This window comes from Gopherus flavomarginatus, chromosome 21 (genome assembly GCF_025201925.1).
Source record: "Gopherus flavomarginatus isolate rGopFla2 chromosome 21, rGopFla2.mat.asm, whole genome shotgun sequence".
Taxonomy (NCBI): domain Eukaryota; kingdom Metazoa; phylum Chordata; order Testudines; family Testudinidae; genus Gopherus; species Gopherus flavomarginatus.
In genome coordinates this window covers 17,916,143-17,938,028 of record NC_066637.1, presented here as the reverse complement: position 1 = coordinate 17,938,028, position 21,886 = coordinate 17,916,143, and the positions used below count along the sequence as shown (strand labels likewise).

General features: G+C 43.6%; 1 protein-coding gene across 1 annotated transcript in view; it reads left to right on the top strand.

The window, feature by feature from the left end:
• The window catches only part of SPEN (spen family transcriptional repressor), a 93,156-nt gene extending 77,321 nt beyond the window's left edge, over positions 1–15,835 (top strand). The window contains exons 11-15 of the mRNA XM_050931298.1: positions 515–8,447; positions 9,277–9,690; positions 12,089–12,283; positions 12,832–12,990; positions 14,488–15,835. Of these exons, the coding sequence (XP_050787255.1) occupies positions 515–8,447; positions 9,277–9,690; positions 12,089–12,283; positions 12,832–12,990; positions 14,488–14,619 (8,833 nt within the window). The 3' untranslated portion in view covers positions 14,620–15,835. The remainder of the gene's footprint in view (positions 1–514; positions 8,448–9,276; positions 9,691–12,088; positions 12,284–12,831; positions 12,991–14,487) is intronic.
• The last annotated feature ends 6,051 nt before the right edge of the window (positions 15,836–21,886 follow it).

The following is a 21,886-nucleotide window of genomic DNA, read 5'->3' as shown; positions in this document are numbered from 1 at the left end:
CAATGTTGACACAGTTCCCTCTTACTGGTTACAAGTTACTAGTTGAGAGATGGAAACCTTGACATTTGATCTGATGTATGTTTTCAGAGCTAATTACTGCTCTCTCATAGCAGCTTTTGAAAGTGCGGGGTCTTTATATATACAGTGAAGCTTTTGCTCTGTAGGGTACACTTTTTCATCAAATTGGTTTATATTTGTTCCCTGAATAAGGACGTAAATACTAATTTGGCTCTAAAAAACAAAAACAAAAACACCCTCCCCCCCACGATAATAGGATTGATTCAAAGATGTTCACCCAAGCTACCTGATGAACAAAATAACTAACACATTGATTCATCGACTATGCACTTATTCATTGTTGTTAAATTGATCGGTACAGCTATGATTATCTGCCATGATATAGAACGAAATAAAGAAACTATCATAAAATAATTCTTCATGTAGAAAAGTTTCATAATTCAACACTTTGATTAACAGGGAAAACTAACCACTGTATTATTCTTGTTTTTGGCAGAGATGAAAGAAGAGGATCTTATGAATATGCGCCTGACCGTACTTACTATGAGACTGTTAGAACTCCAGGGACGTATCCTGAAGATCCTAGGAGAGAATATCCTGCACGAAGCAGAGAATTTTATGCAGAATGGGATCCTTATCAAGGAGACTACTATGACCCACGATATTATGACGATCCACGTGAATACAGGGATTACAGAGGAGATCCTTATGAACAAGATATAAGGGAATACAGTTATAGACAACGAGAGAGAGAGAGGGAAAGAGAACGATTTGAATCAGATCGGGACAGAGATCATGAAAGGAGGCCAATTGAACGCAGTCAAAGTCCAGCTCACTCCAGACGGCCACAGAGCCCTGGAGCGTCTCCCTCGCAATCAGAAAGGCTTCAGAGTGATTCTGAAAGGAGGATCTACAGCAGGTCTTCAGATCGGAGTGGGAGCTGCAGCTCACTTTCTCCTCCAAGGTATGACAAACTTGACAAGACGCGTGTAGAGCGTTACGCAAAAAATGAGAAAAATGATAAAGAACGTGCTTTTGACCAAGAGAGAATAGACAAAGACAAACGTTTGATGAGGAAAGAGAAGCCAGAAAAACTAGAAAAGGATAAAACTGATAAGCAGAAACGAAAAGCAAAAATTCATTCACCAAGCTCTCAGTCTTCTGAAACAGACCAAGAAAATGAGAGAGAACCCAGCCCTGAAAAATTAAAGGGCAATAGTAAACAGAGTAAAGAGAGAGCTGACAAAGAAGGGACAGCCAAAAACCGCCTGGAACTAATGCCATGTGTGGTGCTGACTCGAGTAAAAGAAAAGGAAGGGAAAGTTATTGATCAGCCTACCTTGGAGAAACTGAGAGCAAAGCTTGATAATGACACTATTAAATCGCCACTTCTTGAACAAAAAGTCCAGACATCTCAAATTGAGCAAACAAAATCTGACCAGTCTAAACTGGAACCTGTTAGAACTAAGGTGCCAAAAGAGAAGGTACTTGCCAGTCATGTAGAAGTAGTTGATAAAGAGGGAAAATTGAAGTCCAAGAAACACTTGAAGACAGAGCAGACTACAGAAGGGGCAAACGCAGTAGATCTTGACAAGTTAGAGGCTCGTAAAAGACGTTTTGCTGATGCAAACTTGAAACCTGACAGGCAAAAACTGGAAGTTAAAAGAAGCAGCCAAGATGAGGAAGATGCTGCACGCATGGTCTTGAAAAAGCAACTTGATGTGACAACTTCATCTAGAGAAGTTACAGTGTTACGGGAAGGAGAATTGGAAAGAAAGCCCTTGAGGAAAGAGATGCTTAAAAGGGAATCTAAAAAAATTAAACTGGAAAGACTTATTACTGTTACCAGCCCCAAAGATACACAGGAGCCTGCTAATGTTTCCGTTGGGATTGGCTTGCGTCCCAGTTTAGAACTGCAGCCTCGGCTAGGAGAGCCTGTTGATGAACCAGTGGAAACTCAAGAAATCCTTTCTAAAAAACTTAATCCAGTAAAACCACAGCACAAACAAATGCAGCTGTTGGATGATCAAGGAACAGAGAGAGAGGACATGAAGAAACATTTCTGTGGTCTTCCTGACGAGATTCCTGACCATAAACTTGGCCATGAGAAACCTCAGTCAGCTGATACAGAAGAGAAAATTGGTATTGACATTGATTACACACAAAGTTATAGAAAACAAATGGAGCAAAGTCGCAGATTAAAACAGCAGATGGAAATGGAGATAGCAAAGTCTGAGAAGTTTGGCAGTCCAAAAAAAGAAGTAGATGAATATGAAAGGCGTAGCCTGGTTCATGAGGTGGGCAAACCCCCACAAGATGTCACAGATGACTCTCCACCAAGTAAAAAGAAAAAGACTGACCATTTTGATTTTGAAATTAGCACTAAAAGAGAGAGGAACTACAGAAGCTCTCGCCAGGTGAGTGAAGATTCTGAAAGGACTGCCTGTTCACCTAGTATCAGACACTTTCCTTTTCAGGAGGATGATGACACACTAGATTCCCCAAGGCTCATTCCATTAAAAGAAACCAAAGAATCACCTAAAATAGAAGAAAAGGGTCTTTCATATTCCAATATGACTGTGAGGGAGGAATCCCTAAAATTTAATCCCTACGATTCCAGCAGAAGGGAGCAGATGGCAGAAATGGCCAAAATAAAGCTATCGGTACTTAGTTCTGAAGATGAATCAAATCGATGGGAATCTCAAGTGAAACAAGAGCCTGGCAGAGTTGATATTAGCTTCCCAAGTAGTATAGTTAAAAGAGACAGCATACGAAAGCGGTCTGTACGGGACCTGGAACCAGGGGAGGTACCTTCAGATTCTGATGATGACAATGAAAATAAACCCCACTCTCCTAAAGCCTCATCGTTATTAGAGAGTTCCAGGTTATCTTTTTTATTAAGGGACCGAGAAAGAGAGGAAAGGCTGTCAACGTCTTTAGAAAGAAACAAATTTTACTCCTTTGCATTGGATAAGACAATCACACCAGACACAAAAGCCTTGCTTGAAAGAGCTAAATCTCTCTCTTCATCTAGAGAAGAAAACTGGTCTTTTCTGGATTGGGACTCAAGATTTGCTAGTTTTAGAAACAATAAAGACAAAGAGAAAGTTGACTCTGCTCCAAGACCTATTCCATCTTGGTATATGAAAAAGAAAAAAATTAGGACCGATTCAGAAGGAAAACTAGATGATAAGAAAGAGGATCATAAAGAGGAGGAGCAAGAGAGACAGGAATTGTTTGCTTCTCGATTTTTACATAGCTCAATCTTTGAACAAGATTCTAAACGTCTACAGCATTTAGAAAGAAAAGATGATGACCTGGACTTCATTTCTGGTCGAATATATGGGAGACAGACTTCTTCTGATGGGAGTAACAGTGCATCTGAGTTGGTGCAAGAACCGGTTGTTCTTTTTCACAGTAGATTTATTGAGCTAACCCGAATGCAGCAAAAAGAAAAAGAGAGAGATCAAAAACCAAAAGAAGCGGAAAAGCAGGAAGACAAAGAAAATCGGCCTAAGACACCAGAAACTGTTCCTGATAATAAAGAACCAGAACATAAATCATCATTTATTGGGCCTTCTTCAGTCACAGTTGTACCTCAAGAATCAGCACAAGTCATATCTGAGAAGGTAGCAAATGAAAAAATAGTAGTGGATATAACTTCTGCAAGAGAAGAAAGGCCATCTGAACTTGCTTCTACAACAGAAGAACCAAAACCTCTTCCTGAACTTGTTGCTCCTGTCAAAGTAGAACCACCTGAGCAACTTGAACTGCCTCCAGTAATAGAAGTCAATAAAGATGTCATTCCTGCAACTCTGGCTTCTGAGGAAGACTCAATATCAACAGAGCATCCTTCATACTTGGATACAAAGCCGCCTACACCGGGAGCTTCATTTTCACAAACAGACATCAATGTAGATCCAGAACCTGACAACACACACTTGATTCCACCACTTCCCAAATTGGTTCAGAAGTCTGATGAATCTAGCAAACCTAAAGAGGAAAATGCCCTACCTGCTGCTAACACCGATCCTAATGCAAGTCAGAAAGCAGAGGTAGTTTCTGAGATTCCGCCGCCTGTTTCTGACAATGACATGGAAGTCGAACCCCCGGTTGTTGTAAAAGATAAAAAATCATACAAAAATAAACGTTCCAAGACTCCTGTTCAGTCGGCCACAACAAATATCACAGAGAAACCTGTCACAAGGAAGAGTGAAAGGATTGACCGTGAAAAACTTAAAAGATCAAGCTCTCCTCGTGGAGAAGCACAGAAACTTTTAGAATTGAAAGTAGAAGCAGAAAAAGTGTCAAGAAATGCTGCTAAATCTCCTAGTGCTGCAACAGAGCCAGAAAACATAGAGCTAAGTTTGCCAGTAGGTCGAACTAGACGCAGAAATGTAAGATCCGTTTATGCTACCACAGGAGACAATGAAGGCCCATCTCCAGTGAAGGATCCGGCAGAGGTAACTCGGTCTACCAGAAAAAGAGGAGAAAAGGAACCGCAGGAGACTGTAACAACTGTTCCTACCACACCAAGAAGAGGAAGGCCTCCAAAATCACGCCGTAAGCCTGAGGAAGAAATCTCTCCTATTAAGACAGAACCGGTACAGCAAGAGGCAGAAGAGACTGAGACTAAAGAAACAGTGGAAACCCCTAAACCTGCAGAGGGATGGAGATCTCCTAGATCCCAAAAACTAACACATGGTCATTCATTAGCTGCAAGCAGTCAGCAGGGGAAAAAAGGGAAAAATGAACCGAAGGCAAATATCGCTGTAGAATCTGAAGAGGCCACTGAAACAGCTGGTCAAGAACAAAATATTAGTGAGAACAGCAATAAATTAAAAACTACAGACAAAGAAGCAGCAGCAAGCGAACAGAAACGTGACAGAAAAGAACTTGATGTGGACAAAAATCTTCCAGAAACCCCCACAGTTGAGATTGTAGAGAAAAAAAATGCCCCAGAAAAAGCTACTAAATCCAAACGAGGAAGATCTAGAAATGCCAAGACTGTTGTAGATAAAGCATCCTTGTGTCTGAAAAATGTGGAAATACGTCTCAATGTTGATGAAGTCAAAGGTGCCCTGCGACCAAGTGAAGAGGAAGCAGAGCCTGTGGCAATATCACCAGCAAAAATCAAAAGCCCACAAAAAGAGGACAATTTGTCACCCCATTTTGTAAAGAATGAGCCAGAAGATCCATTCCAGGAAACAGAAAAAGAAATTATGCATGAATCAAACCGATCACCGGAAGCTGCCCAGTTAGCAAAGCAGATTGAACTTGAACAGGCTGTGGAGAACATTGCAAAGCTCACTGAAACACCGTCAGTTGCTGCTTACAAAGAACAAGCAGCTGACGTGTCCGAAGTTCGTCAGGAGGAGGAGGGAGACAAACCTGCACATCAGGCTAGTGAAACAGAACTGGCAGCAGCTATTGGATCCATCATAAATGATATTTCTGGAGAAACAGAAAGCTTTCCTGCTCCTCCAACTTATCCTGCTGCTGAATCGGAATCTGAGATACCTGCAGAACCAGTGGTGTTACCATCCCCTAGGGAAGAAATGGAGCCTGAAACTGATCAAGCAGTTAACAATATCTTGGAAACAGATGCTGCTGTTGGACCCTCTGTGCAACAAGTAACTGGCACTACCCCATCAACAGTAGAGGCAGAAAATAAGGAGGCTGAAGTGAGCTTCAGTGAATCTTCAAATTCTGCACAGGAAGCTGAAACTTTACAGGAAACGGAAGTTTCTCGGAAGGAAAAAGGCCGCCAAAAGACCACCCGGCAAAGACGTAAACGGAGCATGAGCAAGAAAGGGGATACCGCCGAAGTTAGTGCTTTTGAGCCTGAAAGGGTACAAAGTAAGTCTCCTAATGCCAATGAAGTTAAAGCAAAACCGGAAGAAACCTTGAAAGATGAAAAGCAAAATAAAAACTCTGTTCAGGTTTCTACTGAATTGAATATTACTGATGCAAGCAAGGCTGCAACCACTGAGAGAATTTCTCATGAAGCTGTTTCTGAGAGCAACGTCCCTCCTAAAGCTCCTGCTCCTCTGGACCTACCTTCCCAGCCTGTTCCTGTGGATGATGTGAGCCAAACTGGTTTCAAGCTACGGTCAGCTATTGAAAATGCCCCCGTTACTCCACCAAGTGCTCCAAATATTACCGTTCCTTCAGTTCCTTCTGCAACTGCAGCAAAATTACCCACCCCTGCACCAGCTGGGATAGTCCCCCTCCATTCGTGCACCACCAACGTGACAGAATGGATTGTAAGACACGATGACACCCGTGCTCGTTCCACCCCACCACCAGCTCTTCCCCCTGATACTAAAGCATCTGATATTGATACAAACTCCAGTACTCTGAGGAAGATACTTATGGAGCCCAAATATGTTTCAGCAAGTAGCCTTGCTACTACGCATGTCACAACTTCTGTTGCTGAGCCAGTTAGTGCACCTCGTTTGGAGGAGGCACCTCCTCATCCTCCAGTAGAGGCCATAAAACCAGTGTCAGAGGAAAAACCAGCCGTTCCTATCACTAATTCTTTGGATCCCCCAGTAGCAGAGGCGCCAGTTTTCAGTGAGAAAGAAAAAATAAGTACAGTTATTGCCCCCAAAGCTACTTCTGTTATAAGCAGAATGCCCCATAGCGTTGATCTAGAGGAAACTCCAAGGATAACATTGATGAAGCAAGTCCCCCAAACCCAGACATGTTTAGTTAATGCTCCTTCACCAAAATACAAGCAGAAACCTAGCACAAATGATAACAGCAGGTTTCATCCAGGATCTATGTCTGTTATTGAAGATAGGCCAGTGGAAACTGGATCCAGCCCAGGTCTGCGAGTAAACACTTCAGAGGGTGTTGTACTTTTGAGTTACTCAGGACAGAAAACAGAGGGCCCTCAACGAATTAGTGCAAAGATCAGTCAGATTCCCCCAGCAAGTGCTGTTGATATAGAGTTTCAGCAGTCTGTGTCCAAGTCACAAATTAAACAAGAACCTATTACTCCATCGCAACCAGCACCGAAAGGTTCTCAAACTCCCACAGGATATGGGACTGTGTCCACCCATTCTTTGGTACTAGGAACCCAACCTTACAATACATCACCTGTGATCTCCTCCGTTAAACAAGAACGCACTACCTTAGAGAAATCTGAATCAAGCCACCTTTCTGTCCAAACTCCTGCTTCTCAGTCAGGGTCTGTTAAAGTCCTCTCCCAGACTGTAAACACTCCACCTGTACTAGTTCACAACCAGATGGTACTCTCTCAAAGTGTTGCTTCCGCCAACAAAAAACTTCCTGATCTGACTGCTCTGAAAGTGGAGACTAAGGCTCTTCAGCCATCAAACTTGAGCCCTGGGGTCAGTCCTCATCACCCTTCCCTGTCTGGTAAAATGCATTCAGAAGCAAATCATGTCAGCTCAGGACCCAACACCCCAACAGATCGTGCTATTTCTCATTTGGGGGTTACAAAACAGGAGCCACATTCCCCACGTACAAGTGGGCATTCTCCCTCTCCATTTCCAAGGGCTTGTCATCCTGGCAGTACCTCATCTCCAGCTTTATCTAGTAACACCTCTGTCATGCTGGCTCCAGGAATTCCTGTGCCTCAATACATCTCCAGTATGCATCCTGAGCAGTCTGTTATAATGCCCCCTCATAGTGTAACACAGACTGTATCCCTTGGCCATCTTTCTCAAGGTGAAGTGAGAATGAATACCCCTCCTTTGCCTGGTATCCCCTATGGCATTCGCCCAGAAGCGCTCCACTCTCCCAGAGCAGCTCTACAACCTCAGATAGAAATTAGACCTCAGAGATCCAGCACACCTCAGCCAGCTCCAATAAGAGACATAGTCATGCCTCCGTTATCGTCTCAGCATCCCCCAGAAGATGAGATGCATTACCATCATACTGTGTGTAGAGGGTCAGCCCCTGTACAGTCCGACGTGTTAGTAATGCAGACAGATTATCGCATGCATGCTACGGGTATAAGACTCGACCAGTACAATGTGCCTCGAGATGTGAGGATGATGATGCACCCACACTTGGCAGCAGTGGGCGACCACCACCCCGAAACTAGACAATCCAGAACACCAGAAGGGTCTGTGAAAACTCCCCCAGTCAGCAAGACTCCACAACCGGGAAAAGAGGCGCCCAAGTCTTCTGAAGTCAAAATGGCGCACTCTCCCCACAGTGAGCCCCGGCTCCTCAGCGTCCCTCCCAGCAGCCAGCTTCCTGGACTGCCTTTGACACAGCCTGTGGTTGTACCTCATGGAGTACAGATCATGCATCCTGCAGGGAGTTCCTTTCATGATTATAGATCTGTGTATGGTGACATGAGAAATTACCATACAGCAGCCCAGCTTGGTCATCCTCAGTTCCCTGGAGCATCGCCAATTGGTCTACCTTCCAGGAGTATGACCCCATCTCAGGTGAGAAAATGATGATTTCCTCTGTTTGTTTTCCTTTACCTGAGTTTAAAACATGCTATGATAAATATAGTCCTAATGCAGTTGCATCTAACTGTAGTGAGAGTTATAACTGGGATGAGTTTGGCTTGTTCCTCATGCACTCTGCCCTCTCCCTTTAAGGTTGTGTTTTATAGTACTACCATGCTAAAAATCAGTTATTTTTGTTTGAGAAATATGGGATAAACACCTTTTTGAAGCTCCTGGGAAGGAATTAAGGGGGAGAATCCCCTAATTTATTTTCTTTTTATCACAACAGGGCTCCATTCTGGGAGTGCATGAAATGTATTTATAAATTCCTAGGTGTAGTGATATAAGAGAGGAACAATTCCCGACACAGGCAAGCTGGCACATTGTTTGAGTTCATTCACTTGTAGCTATTTTCCTCTCCAGTAATTACTGTATTATACAGACAAACAGCATGTGAGTGAGTGAGTGAGATATCGATACCTAGTTGGGTTGACGGTGTAGTTAAGGGTGGTCCTGCAGTTTGAGGCGCTGAATTGGGGGTCTGGATTGAGATTCCATCTGTGTTTGAAAGTCTCTGTGCTTTTGATCCTTCATCTGTAAAATACTGGTGAGAACTCCCATTACTGTGGTGAGAATAAATTTATTAACAGGTGTGAGGAAGTCATACTACAGTGATAGGGACCATACTGAGAACCCAATAGATGTCTAGAAAGGTTTAAGTAGGAGAAATCATTTGACTGTTTCCCAACAGTCTAATTGTTAAATGAGAAAGATTTGTGCATTCTCCAAAGTTTTCCCTTTCTCTCCTATCATTGCTTTGTAGGGTCTGCCAGAAGGTGAACACTCACATCCCAGTCAGCCGGTGCGCAGCAAAACTCCTCAGATTTCCCAGGACTCCAAGGGGTCACAGGCAGCAGGACCTGAACAAACCCACCACGCCACTGTAAATAGGCATGCAGCACAGATAGACCCTCATGTACATCTTCAGAGGGCACAGGCAGATACGGGCCAAACTTCCTATCCTTCCCCTGTTGCCATTTCAATGAAACAGGAGCTTCCATCACCACACCAGCCTCAGGCAGTTCAGAAGCAATCTTTATTTATCTCTACAACTTCAGGCCCTGGGGCCCCACCGGGGCTGGCATTGTCCCGCTCGGAACCTCAGTCTGCTCTAATACAAGATCCATCTCCTCACTCTGTTTCTCAGAGACCTGTGGATATGGTTCAGCTCCTAACAGTAAGTATCTCTCTTTCTCCTTCTTGAGCTGCTGTCTGCTGCTTGTTTCGTTATGTCTGAACCAGGACTAGGGCAAAGGGAAAAATAAGCGGTTGTATTCTGCCAAGCTCCTCCCACTTGTAACACCAAAATGTTGTGTGCCATTCACATTAGATAATGCAACTCTTCATAATGTGACCATCCCTCTACTTTCTTGGGTGCTTTTATCACTAGTGAAATAGTTAACAATGTTGGCATTTACGTGAATATTCTTAGACTCCAGTGATAAGAGTTACCACCTTATTGAGATGAATGAGAAGAGTCCGTGTGTCTGAGTTCATGTTTGATTGTCCACAGTCTAATTGTTCACATTTGGAATATTATCTTTGCAAACCATGAAGGCTGGAGATTATTTATTTAAAAAAATATTAGATTCTGGAGCCTGGGGAGAGGAGAGAGAGAGAGGTGGGTAGAGGAAGGATGGTGATGTGGAATCAAGAGATCTGGGTTCAAGTCCCTGCTCAGCCACAGACTTCCTGTCTGACCAAGAGCAAGTCACCTAGTCTCTGTATGCCTCAGTTCCCTAAGTATAACATGAGGATAAATGTATGAAAGTATTTGGGTCTCAGATACTAAGGTAATGGGGACCTTGGATAGACAGACAGGAGGATGGTATGATGGGATAGCTTAATTTTGGCAATTAATTTGGCAATTGATCTTTGATTATCAGGAGGTAAGTATGCCCAGTGGTCTGTGATGGGATGGGATCTGAGTTACTACAGAGAATTCTTTGCTGGATGCTGGCTGGTGAGTCTTGCCCACATGCTCAGGGTTTAACTGATTTGCCATATTTGGGGTCGGGAAGGAATTTCCCTCCAGCTCAGATTGGCAGAGGCCCTGGAGGTTTTTCACCTTCCTCTGCAGCATGGGGCACAGGTCACTTGCTGGAGGATTCTCTGCAGCTTGAGATCTTCAAACCACAGTTTGAGGACTTCAGTAACTCAGATATAGGTTAGGGGTTTGTTATAGAAGTGGATGGGTGAGATTGTGTGGCCTGCATTGTGCAGGAGGTCAGACTAGATGATCATAATGGTCCCTTTTGTCCTTAAAGTCTGAGTCTATAAGGCCACTGTCCTAGAATCAAAGAATATCAGGGTTGGAAGGGACCTCAGGAGATCATCTAGTTCAACCCTCTGCTCAAAGCAGGACCAATTTCCAACTAAATCATACCAGCCAGGGCTTTGTCAAGCCTGACCTTAAAAACCTCTAAGGAAAGAGATTCCACCACCTCCCTCGGGAACCCATTCCAGTGCTTCACCACCCTCCTAGTGAAAAAGTTTTTCCTAATATCCAACCTAAACCTCCCTCACTGCAACTTGAGACCATTACTCCTTGTTCTGTCATCTGGTACCACTGAGAACAGTCTAGATCCATCCTCTTTGGAACCCTCTTTCAGGTAGTTGAAAGCAGCTATCAAATCCCCTCATTCTTCTCTTCTGCAGACTAAACAATCACAGTTCCTTCCGCCTCTCCTCATAAGTCATGTGTTCCAGCCCCCAGTCATTTTTGTTGCTCTCCGCTGGACTCTTTCCAATTTTTCCACATCTTTCTTGTAGTGTGGGGCCCAAAACTGGACAGAGTACTCCAGATGAGGCCTCACCAATGCCGAATAGAGGGGAATGATCACGTCTCTCGATCTGCTGGCAATGCCCCTACTTATACAGCCCAAAATGCTATTAGCCGCCTTGGCAACAAGGGCACACTGTCGACTCATGCCCAACTTCTCATCCACTGTAACCCCTAGGTCCTTTTCTGCAGAACTGCTGCTTAGGTGGTCGGTTTCTTCCATCCTAAAGTGCAGGACTCTGCACTTGTTCTTGTTGAACCGCATCAAGTTTCTTTTGGCCCAATCCTCTAATTTGTCTAGGTCCCTCTGTATCCTATCCCTACCCTCCAGTGTATCTACCACTCTTCCCAGTTTAGTGTCCTCTGCAAACTTGCTGAGGGTGCAGTCCACACCATCCTCCACATCATTAATGAAGTTATTGAACAAAACCGGCCACAGGACCAACCCTTGGGACACTCCGCTTGATACCGGCTGCCAACTAGACATGGAGCCATTGATCACTATGAAGAAATAAGTGTTGTATTAATAATTTGGCAGGATGTGGCCCAAATCAGTCCTTGCTGGGAATCAACTATGAGAAGGCGTTAAATGTACTGCATTCTTAAAACATTATACTTGGTGCCATAATTGCTGCTGAAAGTGCCAGAAGCATATGAGCAGCACAGATGTGATTTCCCTCACAGTTAAGATAACTTTTGCATACTAGAAACACGTTTCTGTCAGTGTTTCATTATATCTTTATTTTATTTCTTCATTTGTTTGTATTAAAATTTCTTCATCCTTTATTTTCAGAAATACCCAATCGTCTGGCAGGGCCTTTTGGCTCTAAAGAATGACACAGCCGCAGTTCAGCTCCACTTTGTCTCTGGTAACAACGTCTTGGCGCACCGGTCCCTACCAGCACCTGAAGGAGGACCTCCCCTACGAATTGCTCAGCGCATGCGACTGGAGGCTTCGCAGTTGGAGGGTGTGGCACGCAGAATGATGGTACGTGGTAATATATTGTTTTGGAGTCTGCAGTAAGTGATGGGACTTCTGAAATATTGCTGGGGCAAGTATGTCTCCTTTGACATAAAGGATTAAATGCAAACATGAATGAGTGTCTAGTCTTCACTTAGTTCAGGTGAGGGAGTGGTGTCGATCTGGGATCATACAGCTCTTGTGTTACTCTGCTCTCTACGGAAAGGTATAATGTCAGTAGCAGACTTGTCAGACATGACCCTTAAAAGAAAATTGAACTAATCTGTCTCTTGCCAATGTAGCAGATTTTACTAGCTCAGAAGTGTCTAAGCAACATGGGAAGTGGAAGTTATGTTTGTACATTGGAAGCTGAGAAGTTTCCATAGTCTCTTCGCCTATTTTTTTAATTGGCTGAGAAGCCTACAGTGACCTTTCGCAACACCCACAGCCAATTAATTCCTGAGAAGTTAAAAGAGAGGATTTTCCAGTAAAGGTTTAAAGATAATGAATGTGTGTCAGGAACAGGCACGTCCCTAGCAAACGCTTGACTGTTAATTGTCCTCTTTTCTTCCCAGGTGGAGAGTGATTACTGCCTTTTACTGGCCTTGCCTTGTGGACGAGACCAGGAAGATGTAGTGAATCAGACTGAGTCACTTAAGGCTGCATTCATCAGCTACCTGCAGGCTAAACAAGCTGCAGGAATCATCAATGTTCCCAACCCAGGCTCTAATCAGGTATTTGCATGGAAACAGTGAAATTTTGCAGTTAAAAATGAAATTAAAATGATACCATTATATAATTATGGGATATAAACCAAAAAAATCCTTTTGTGTTTAGTGTCAAGGTGCATGCTTGTGTCTTCAAAAGAATTAGCGTGTGGAATGCTAGCCTTTTATTTCTTTGGTGAAAATATAATAAAGTAAATCATTTAATTTTTAATGGTGAACTGCTAAGACAAAAGAAAAAAGTTTTTGTGCTTTGCTGCTGCTTTGATTTATAAATTTCTGTCTTTTTAAAAACAAAAGTGATCTTTGCTCTTTTTGAACATTAGAAATCTGAAGTCCTCACTTCCCTGTTTTTCATGGATGTCCCAGGAACTTTTTTTCAGGACACCTGAAATATGTTTTTCATTACGTAAATCAAAAAGTTTGTCTTGTATAACTACAAAATGCTTGTTCCAGACATCGCTGCACTGAGTTAGATTTGCTTGTGTTTAACAAGAACAAACAGTCTATTGGAATGAGTATTCAGTTTGATGAACGATGTGGAAGAGGGAAGTCAGATAAATGGAGACACTATCAAAGCTGCTCCTTTGTTCAAAATGAATATTAACGACACTTGCTTAGTGTTTCATGATAAACCAAGTCAGACATTAAGTTACTGGGAAAAAATCCTCCCCTCTGAAACGCGTGTTGCTACTGTGTCAGAAGCTGGCCGTAGCAGTGTGAGCATGCGCTTTCCAAAAATGCCCTTTTGTGTGACTATTCTGCAACCCTAGAAAACGTTGCCACCGGTGTCCCAGTTTTTGATCACTTTATATAAAGCTCTGTAACCTTAAGCTGCAGCTTCTTTCATCTTTTCCCCTATCCCCCACCAACTGAGGTCAGGTTTACACTGAAAAGTTAGGTCGACCTAGCTATGTCACTCAGGGATGTGAAACATCCAAACCTCGGAGTGATGTAATTAAGCTGACTTTACCCTTGGTGTAGCCAGCACTAGGTTGATGGAAGAATGCGTCCATTGATCTAACTACTTCTTGGTGAGGTGGATTAACTACAGTGATGGGATAACCTCTCTCATCACAGTAGTGAGTGTCTACACTGAAGTGTTCCAGCAATGCAGCTAGTAAAGACAGCCTAAGACTGATGGGTGATATGGATTCCTAGAATGTCTGAAGCTCAGTTTTAGGAATGAAAAGCTGCAGCTCAGGTAACATCACTGCGTGATATCGCTACCTAGGTCCTTTAAAGTTCCAGCAAAGAGAGGGGAGTAAGGACTGTATTTAACGTGGCTTTTAAAAAAATTAATATAAGCTTTTAAGAGGCATTTGTGGTGGTCTTTCTATGTCACACTATTTGTGATTCACAGTTCACCTTCCAAATTTGGCATTGTTCGGTAGGATTTCCACATTGTGGCACCAAATAAGTTGTCTGGGTGATTGTCCAATCAGTTCATAGAAAAACAAATAAATACAGGGGTTCCTAGCTGTTTTTTCATTCTTTCTTTCCCAGCCTGCCTATGTTCTGCAGATATTCCCACCCTGCGAATTCTCTGAAAGCCACCTGTCCCGTCTAGCTCCAGACCTCCTAGCCAGCATCTCCAACATCTCTCCTCACCTCATGATTGTCATCGCATCGGTATGAGCTGTTTGTTGGTTACTGACTTTTCCAAGGCCCTGCAGCAAAAAAAAGAGAAAAATTAATGACACAAGAAAATGCTGCCAGACTACCAGCCTCCTGCCCTAACCGGCCTCGATCAAACTGTTGCTGGGTAGTGGTTCTGCTACCTTGTATGTTTACATATTGCTTTAGGTTATGGACAACTGATGCACTCAACAGGCGGACTGGTATTGGGTTTCTGTGCCTCCTTTTGGGGAAAATAAAGGATGGCTATATTTTTTATCAAAAAAGAAAAGAAAAAAAAAAAAAAAAGAACCTGAACTGCCTTTGCACTAAATTAGTGACTTGGACCTTTGCACAGTTGAAGACATGCTGTGACGTTATGGATGTCTTGGCACACATTAACATGCGTTGTGGACTAAACGCAGGACCTGGGAACTTCTGCTGAAATCTGTGGGTCAAGGATCATTTCACACTTTTTTTTTATTTTTTTTTTTTCCTGGATGTGACCCTTCCTCTCCTCCACTTTCCTCTGCTGCAGTCATCTTCTCTTCATCTGGGATGTACAGTTTACACTGAAAAAAAATAAAACAAAGGGAGAGCTATTTTCCTTCCTGGTGGGATATGCAGAACTGAGTGGGCGTGTGTGTATATATAAATATATATATATAATATATATAAATATATATAATACTGACTTTAAAAAAATCAAATCCCCACAACATACATTTTTTTTTAATCTGTGCCAAAAATGTGTTTTCAGAGAAAATCTTATTTTCATACTCAGACTTTGTATTGTCACTCATTTGTAAGTGCGCTTCATTTAAACATTACCTTCCCTTGTCCCTTGTCTCACAATATGTGGAAGTGTTATACACTTGTACAAAGACTTGTTACCCTCCTTCCTTCTTCTCGCCTACCCTAACACTTATTAATTTATGGAACTGTTTTCTCAGCGCAGTTTTGTTTTGTGTGTCCATTGGATTACAAACTTTATTAAAAAATACAAAACACGTCGAGCCTGGATGTGATCCATCAGTTGCTCCGGAGGGGGAGAGAGAACACAAGGAGATTGAGTTTGGCCAACATTACTAATAAGCCACATCCCCTACAGTGGATATTGGCTGTTTCCCGTGTGTTTGTACATAGGAGCTTTGTTTTATTTTTATTTTTTGTTGGTGAGTTTCTCTTGTTTAAAAAAATAATTTTATCAAAGATAAAATCGAACTTTAGCCTTTGTTTTTTGTGGTGGAAAGATTTGTAAAACTCCAAAGTATTGGTTCTTTTCTGGGTAATGTCGAAGGCACTTTTAATTTTGATACACAGAATAAATTACAAAACCTTCAACAGCACAAATGAGCACATTCTAAGAAAAGCCTTGGTTTATTGTTTTAAGCAACTGTACCTTGTATGTCTTCAGAACACAAATCACTGAAATACGTTTGAAGACTTGTGTCGGGAGTTATAGCTGGAAAGTCCTTAGTGGTTTAAACAGCTGATGCTGAAGGTTCTGATCCTGCCATTGGATCCAACTGCACTGGGTTGGTGGGGGCTGCGTCTGATTTGCAGGATCAGCGCCTAAGTGGAAAGTGGCTGCTGGGGCAACTGATTTCAGTGATGAGAATTATATGTGACTTCCTATTTGTGAAACCGTTTGCAACCCAGCTGTAAGAAACTGCCCATGTGGATTCTCTCCAATGTGACGAACCTCCCCTGAACTGTCTTGTTAAAGGAAAACTCCAGCGTGATATAAAAGACATTTTAATCACGACAATTTATTAAAAAGAAAGCACTAAGAGAAAGTGTTTAATTGTATTTAACCATCAAGCAGGGAAGGTGCCACCTTAACAATCTAAAGCAACTGTTTTAAAAATATATTTTAGTTAACTTTTGCAAACTGCATTCAAGTCTTTAAAGCCAGCTGTTAAATTAACCTAGACCGTGTTTTAAATCAATGGTTCTCAAACTGGGGCTGCTGCTTGTGTAGGGAAAGCCCCTGGCGGGCTGGGCCGGTTTGTTTACCTCCTGGGTCTGCAGGTTCGGCCGATCGCAGCTCCCACATGCTACGGTTCACTGCTCCCAGCCAATGGGGGCGGCGGGAAGCAGCGCGGGCTGGGGGATGTCCTGGCCGCGGCTTCACGCAGCCCCCATTGGCCTGGAGCAGTGGACCATCGCCAGTGGGAGCTGTGATTGGCCGAACCTGCGGCCCCGACAGGTAAACAAACCGGCCTGGCCTGCCAGGGGCTTTCCCTACACAAGCGGAGGCTCCAGTTTGAGAACCACTGTTTTAAATGGTTAAACAGCTGTTAACTCAAATTAAAAAAAACAACAAAAACTTCCATTTTCAATACTTTTCTAATAAGGACATAGCTTCTCTGATTCCTACTTAGCATCAGTAGGCCCTTCCTGGGAAGTCTCTTCCCGACAGCAGTCTCAGTGTGAGAGAGACAGCAACTCCACATAATGGAAGTACAGACCTTGTGCAAGCAGTTTTGCAAATGTGTCTTTCGATAACTCTGTAATTCTCTAAGAGATCATCATTCAATGCTAGGGTCTTCCTTTAAACTTTGTGCTGGTGGAGAATAATTCATGATGGAAATAACATTGCAGTTTTACTGTCAGTTTAAAAAGGAAAATCTGTGGAGAGCATTGCAGGCAGTGCCGTGAAAAGGATCACTCTACGTGGTTAGCAGCCCACAGATGTGAACGGGACTGCCATTGCCTGCTACAGCTTTGTCCGTCTTAAAAACGATAAAGGGAGCTTACTTTTCCTTTGAGTTAAGCATGGATTTACTTGCTAAATTGCCCAATAACCAGGTGGCGATGAGTATTCAGCACAGGAATACATTTTAACTGAGCTTTTTAAAATTTGTCTTTTCCTGTGTCTGAAATCCTGCTTGGTGCTTCCTGGCTCACGGAGGGGAGAGGAAGGATAGCCCAGTGGTTATGATAGTCTGGGACTCTGAAGACCCTGTTTCAATTCTCTGCTCTGCTGCAGGTTTCTTAGGTGACCTTGGGCAAGACAACTAATCTCTCTGTGCCTCAGTTTCACACCTATAAAATGAGGTGTTTTTTAAATCTGCATGGGCCTCAGATTTGTTAACTGATGGACTATTGTGCATGCAGCTAGCAAGGCAGAACCAGGCCTGTAAGTCACTGATAGAAGAGGGATGGCCAGATACACTAAGGAGCCTGCTGGGTTTTTGTGCCTCAACAGCTGCAGAAAGTTTTATTGGACCTTACTAGCAAAAGCAGTATAAAGAGAAGAAAGAGGTTTGGGCTGTATTTTGCCTTCTCTAGCCTTCCCCATGCTGAGGATTTGAGGATCCAGTTCCTCTCTGCTGCTGAGACCTCATTGGTGGCCCTGCTGTCCCTTACAGAGTGCAGCATGGAGGAGAAGGCAAAGGCACAGACGTGTGCTGTCTGCTCTACCCCACTTGTGGGAGTGCCTGGATGGGATCTCTGCCTGTTCTGTGATCAGGAGCCCTGCACATCTCAGCTGGGCCAGGGACCTTGGATTCCCTTTGCCAAACTAGGAGCTGCAAATCTGGACCCAGACCTGCAGGAACACAGAGTCCTGAAGCAGGCTTCAGTTCCTTCTCCCAAAACAAAGGGAGGGAGACAGGCTCCCCTTCTGAGGGATGGGACAACATGCACACACACACTGTGCACGTGTGTGGCTGCAACTGTAGCCCACACAGCCCCTCCCGTCCTTCGCTCTCCTCCTCAGAAGCAGAAAAGGCTGAAGAGGACTCAGAGCCCAATGCCATGGGGCTTCTCCAGTGTTCAGTTCCAGCATAGAGACTCATAAACTAAGGTCAGAAGGGACCATCATGATCATCTAGTCTGACCTCCTGCACATTGCTGGCCACAGAACCTCACCCACCCACTCCTGTAACAGACCCCCAAGCTCTGGCTGAGTCACTGAAGTCCTTAAATCATGACTAGTTTTAAAGCTGCAAGTGACCCGTGCTGTATGCTGCAGAGGAAGGCAAGAAAAAAAAACAGATCTCTGTCGATCTGGCTCAAGGAAAAATTCCTTCCTGACCCCAAATATGGCAACCAGTTAGACCCGGAGCACCTGGGACAAACCCACCTGTAGTAACTCAGAGCTGTCCCCATCTAGCCTCCCATCACTGGCCGTTGGGGATATTTGCTACTAGCAGTTGCAGATCGGCTACATGCCATTGTAGGCAAACTCCTCTCCATAAACTTACCAAGCTCCGTCTTGAAGCCAGTTAGGTTTTGTGCCCCCACTGCTCTGCTTGGAAGGCTGTTCCCGAACTTCACGCCTCTGGAGCTTGATCTCCCTGGGAAGTTTTCACCTGAGCAGAGGAGTCGGAGTGTTGAATCGTAGGATTTACCATCAGGACCCAGACCTGACAGCAGTTTTTCTCCAGGGATAGTCCCTTTGTGCACACTTGTTCAAAGCCTTCCTCTCAGGAAGTGCAGGCAAGGGATTCAGTGCTGGACAGCATAAGAGTCAGGACCAGGATATCTGGTTGTACCCCCACAGTTAAGAGATCCCCTGAGCTCTCCCAGCAAGAGATCTTTTGAGAATCTTACAGCAAGCATCCAGGGGGCAAAGTAAAGAGAAGAAGTAGGGGAAGGAGGGACAGGTACCAGTTCCTATGATCATTGGGCTCCTGTTTTTTCCCCATGTCCTTATGGGAAAAGCAAAGACCCCGAGAAGATAAAAAGACTTCCTTTAAAAAGTGGAAGTCAAATCCTAGTGAGACAAATAGAAAGGAGCACAAACACTGCCAGTTTAAGTGCAAGAGTGTAATAAGAAAAGCCAAAGAGGAGTTTGAAGAACGGCTAGCCAAAATCTCCAATGGTGGTAATACAATGTTTAAGTACATCAGAAGCAGGAAGCCTGCTAAACAACCAGTAGGGCCCCTTGATGATCAAGATACAAAAGGAGCGCTTAAAGACGATAGTCATTGCGGAGAAACTAAATGGATTCTTTGCTTCGGTCTTCACGGCTGAGGATGTTAGGGATTCCCAAACCTGAGCCGGCTTTTGTAGGTGACAAATCTGAGGAACTGTGTCCGATTGAAGTGTCACTAGAGGAGGTTTTGGAATTAATTGATAAACTCAACATTAACAAGTCACTGGGACCAGATGGCATTCACCCAAGAGTTCTGAAAGAGCTCAAATGTGAAGTTGCGGAACTATTAACTAAGGTTTGTAACCTGTCCTTTAAATCGGCTTCGGTACCCAATGACTGGAAGTTAGCTAATGTAACGCCAATATTTAAAAAGGGCTCTAGAGATGATCCTGGCAATTACAGACCGGTAAGTCTAACGTCGGTACCAGGCAAATTAGTTGAAACAATAGTCAAAAATAAAATTGTCAGGCACATAGAAAAGCATAAACTGTTGAGCAATAGTCAACATGGTTTCTGTAAAGGGATATAGTGTCTTACTAATCTATTAGAGTTCTTTGAAGGGGTCAACAAACATGTGGACAAGGGGGATTCAGTGGACATAGTGTACTTAGATTTCCAGAAAGCCTTTGACAAGGTCCCTCACCAAAGGCTCTTACGTAAATTAAGCTGTCATGGGATAAGAGGGAAGGTCCTTTCATGGATTGAGAACTGATTAAAAGACAGGGAACAAAGGGTAGGAATTAATGGTAAATTCTCAGAATGGAGAGGGGTAACTAGTGGTGTTCCCCAAGGGTCAGTCCTAGGACCAATTCTATTCAATTTATTCATAAATGATCTGGAGAAAGGGGTAAACAGTGAGGTGGCAAAGTTTGCAGATGATACTAAACTACTCAAGATAGTTAAGACCAAAGTAGATTGTGAAGAACTTCAAAAAGATCTCACAAAATTAAGTGATTGGGCAACAAAATGGCAAATGAAATTTAATGTGGATAAATGTAAAGTAATGCACATTGGAAAAAATAACCCCAACTATACATACAATATGATGGGGGGCTAATTTAGCTACAACGAGTCAGGAAAAAGATCTCGGCGTCATCGTGGATAGTTCTCTGAAGATGTCCGCGCAGAGGCGGTCAAAAAAGCAAACAGGATGTTAGGAATCATTTAAAGGGGGATAGAGAATAAGACTGAGAATATATTATTGCCCTTATATAAATCCATGGTACGCCCACATCTCAAATACTGCGTACAGATGTGGTCTCCTCACCTCAAAAAAGATATTCTAGCGCTAGAAAATGTTCAGAAAAGGGCAACTAAAATGATTAGGGGTTTGGAGAGGGTCCCATATGAGGAAAGATTAAAGAGGCTAGGCCTCTTCATCTTGGAAAAGAAGAGACTAAGGGGGGGATATGATAGAGGTATATAAAATCATGAGTGATGTGGAGAAAGTGGATAAGGAAAAGTTATTTACTTATTCCCATAATACAAGAACTAGGGGTCACCAAATGAAATTAATAGGCAACAGGTTTAAAACAAATAAAAGGAGGTTCTTCACACAGCGCACAGTCAATTTGTGGAACTCCTTGCCTGAGGAAGTTGTGAAGGCTAGGACTAGAACAATGTTTGTTTAAAAGGGAACTGGATAAATTCATGGTGGCTAAGTCCATAAATGGCTATTAGCCAGGAAGGGTAAAGAATGGTGCCCCTAGCCTCTGTTCATCAGAGGATGGAGATGGATGGCAGGAGAGAGATCACTTGATCATGGCCTGTTACCTTCACTCCCTCTGGGGTACCTGGCATTGGCCACTGTCGGTAGACAGATACTGGGCTAGATGGACCTTTGGTCTGACCCGGTACAGCCGTTCTTATGTTCTTATGAGAGAGGCTGCAGTACTCAGGAAGGCTAAACCTAGGTACAGAAGTCGTTCGTCTCCATCTGTTTGTGTCTTCTGATGCTTCAGGGAGGGGCATGCAGCACAAATCCAGAACCTGCAGGCCCAGGATTGTCTCTGTCTCTCGCTGGGAGGAGGGGCAACTTTCAAAAGAGGAATCGGAGGAAAAACTCCAGTTGGCATTCTTTGAATTCATGCTTCAGAGGGGAGTATCCAGTTCACAGTCCCCTCCTGAGGACCCTCTTGGTCCAAGAAGAACTGCCAGCTGAGAAGAGCAGTGACACCACTCAGTATTATCCCTCCGGATAAAACGTGGAACTTGCAATTCCTCTGGACTCAGGCATGGTGGCTATGATCAAGGAGAGACTGGGAGTCCCCAGGAAAGCCGACGAGCCAGGTAGCTAAGAAGTGTCACCCGGTACACTAGTCCTGATCAGATTTTGTTTCCCTTCCTAAAGCCAGTGCAACATCGATGTCCCTAGTTAAGGACACGGCGATACCAAAGGGC